Source organism: Bison bison, unplaced genomic scaffold (assembly GCF_000754665.1).
Source record: "Bison bison bison isolate TAMUID 2011002044 unplaced genomic scaffold, Bison_UMD1.0 scf7180017864492, whole genome shotgun sequence".
Taxonomy (NCBI): domain Eukaryota; kingdom Metazoa; phylum Chordata; class Mammalia; order Artiodactyla; family Bovidae; genus Bison; species Bison bison.
Window position 1 is genome coordinate 4,028,872 of NW_011495051.1, and position 1,304 is coordinate 4,030,175.

Genomic DNA, 1,304 nt, shown 5'->3' on the forward strand with positions numbered 1-1,304 from the left:
GAGGCGAGAGGGCTGGTATCATCGAGGAGAGGCTGGGGAGGGGGTCCACCAGCATAGGGTACCCAACCTTCAAGGTTCCCACACTCCCCCAAAAGAGCTCCCTAAAGCTTAGCACTGCCCTAACAAGAAGGGTTATGAGGTTCTGGATGCTCCTGGAATGTTCTCCACTGTTCTCATTTCTCTTCTTTTCCCGGGACAGCCCCCTGTGGCCTGTTGTTGTCAGCCGCCCACCCCAACTCCCCCATCCTCTCTGCTGCCAATGGGAAAACATTAAAAAAAAATCCCCTTTTCAATGCACCCCAGCATCCACCCTCTCCCCTCAATTCAACAGAAAATTGGTGGGGCCCGTAACTGAAAATATAGATCCACCCTGTGTCTGTTCTATGGCTGCAGAATTCCAAACCTCCTGTCCCTTCGCTTGAGCAGTGGTCTGACTCTTCCTGGACTCGAGGTTCCCAAGCCCAGAAACCCATGGAGAGCCGGGGCCCAGGCACCTACATGTTGCACACCCCTACCCCCCGTCCCTCGCCCGCACTGTGAGAGACCTGCCTTCAGGACTTTGGGTTAACATACTTTGTTATTTCAGTGATCCAGTGGGCAGGGATCGCTCTAGTGAGAGCAGCAAACCCAGGTTCTCAAACTCAGAGATGGATGAGGGAGGGGCATAACAAAGGAGAGGGAGGCCAGCGGAGGCCACACCCCTTTTCTCAGATACATCCCTACCAACTGTAGCCCTGTGTGTGGGCTTGCCAGATCGGCTTTTCCAAGGGTAGCCAGAAATCTGGGTTTTCAAGGACACCCTCCTGCATTGCGACACCAGAGTGAAAATACTTGAAAAAGGCCAAATAAACTCGTGGTGGCTTCCACGTAAGATGGCCTCCTCTGTGTGCTCAGAGGCACATCACCGTATGGCTGCCTCCTACTGCCTCGTGGGGCGTGGGTCCCACATCCTTCCGTCCTCCCATCCCCCAGAAGTCGTGCATCACGCAGGCAACTCACCTCCCTGCTGAGTCTTGACCTGGATGGGGTCTGAGAGGGGCCCGTCGCCCACGGAGGTGAAGGCCAGCACGCGCACCGTGTACGTTTCGTCCTCCAGAAGGCTGCCCACGGTGGTCAGCAGGCTGTCGTCCACGTTGTGCTTCTGCCAGTTGCCCACGGGGTGCTCCGGCTCCATGGTGTAGTAGATCCGGTAGCCCCGGATCAGGCCATTGGGTTCCACCGGCTCCTCCCACTGGATGATCATGGTGGTGGCACTAAGCATGCGGGCCTGCACGTTCCTCGGCGCGCTGGCGGGGGCCCGCCCT

The 1,304-nt window shown here is 57.4% G+C and overlaps 1 protein-coding gene across 1 annotated transcript in view; it reads right to left on the minus strand.

Annotated features, from left to right (window-relative positions):
- Nucleotides 1-1,304, minus strand: part of PTPRS (protein tyrosine phosphatase, receptor type, S) — a 261,020-nt gene that overhangs the window by 32,213 nt on the left and 227,503 nt on the right. The window contains exon 14 of the mRNA XM_010828456.1: nucleotides 1,000-1,302. Within this exon, the coding sequence (XP_010826758.1) occupies nucleotides 1,000-1,302 (303 nt within the window). The remainder of the gene's footprint in view (nucleotides 1-999; nucleotides 1,303-1,304) is intronic.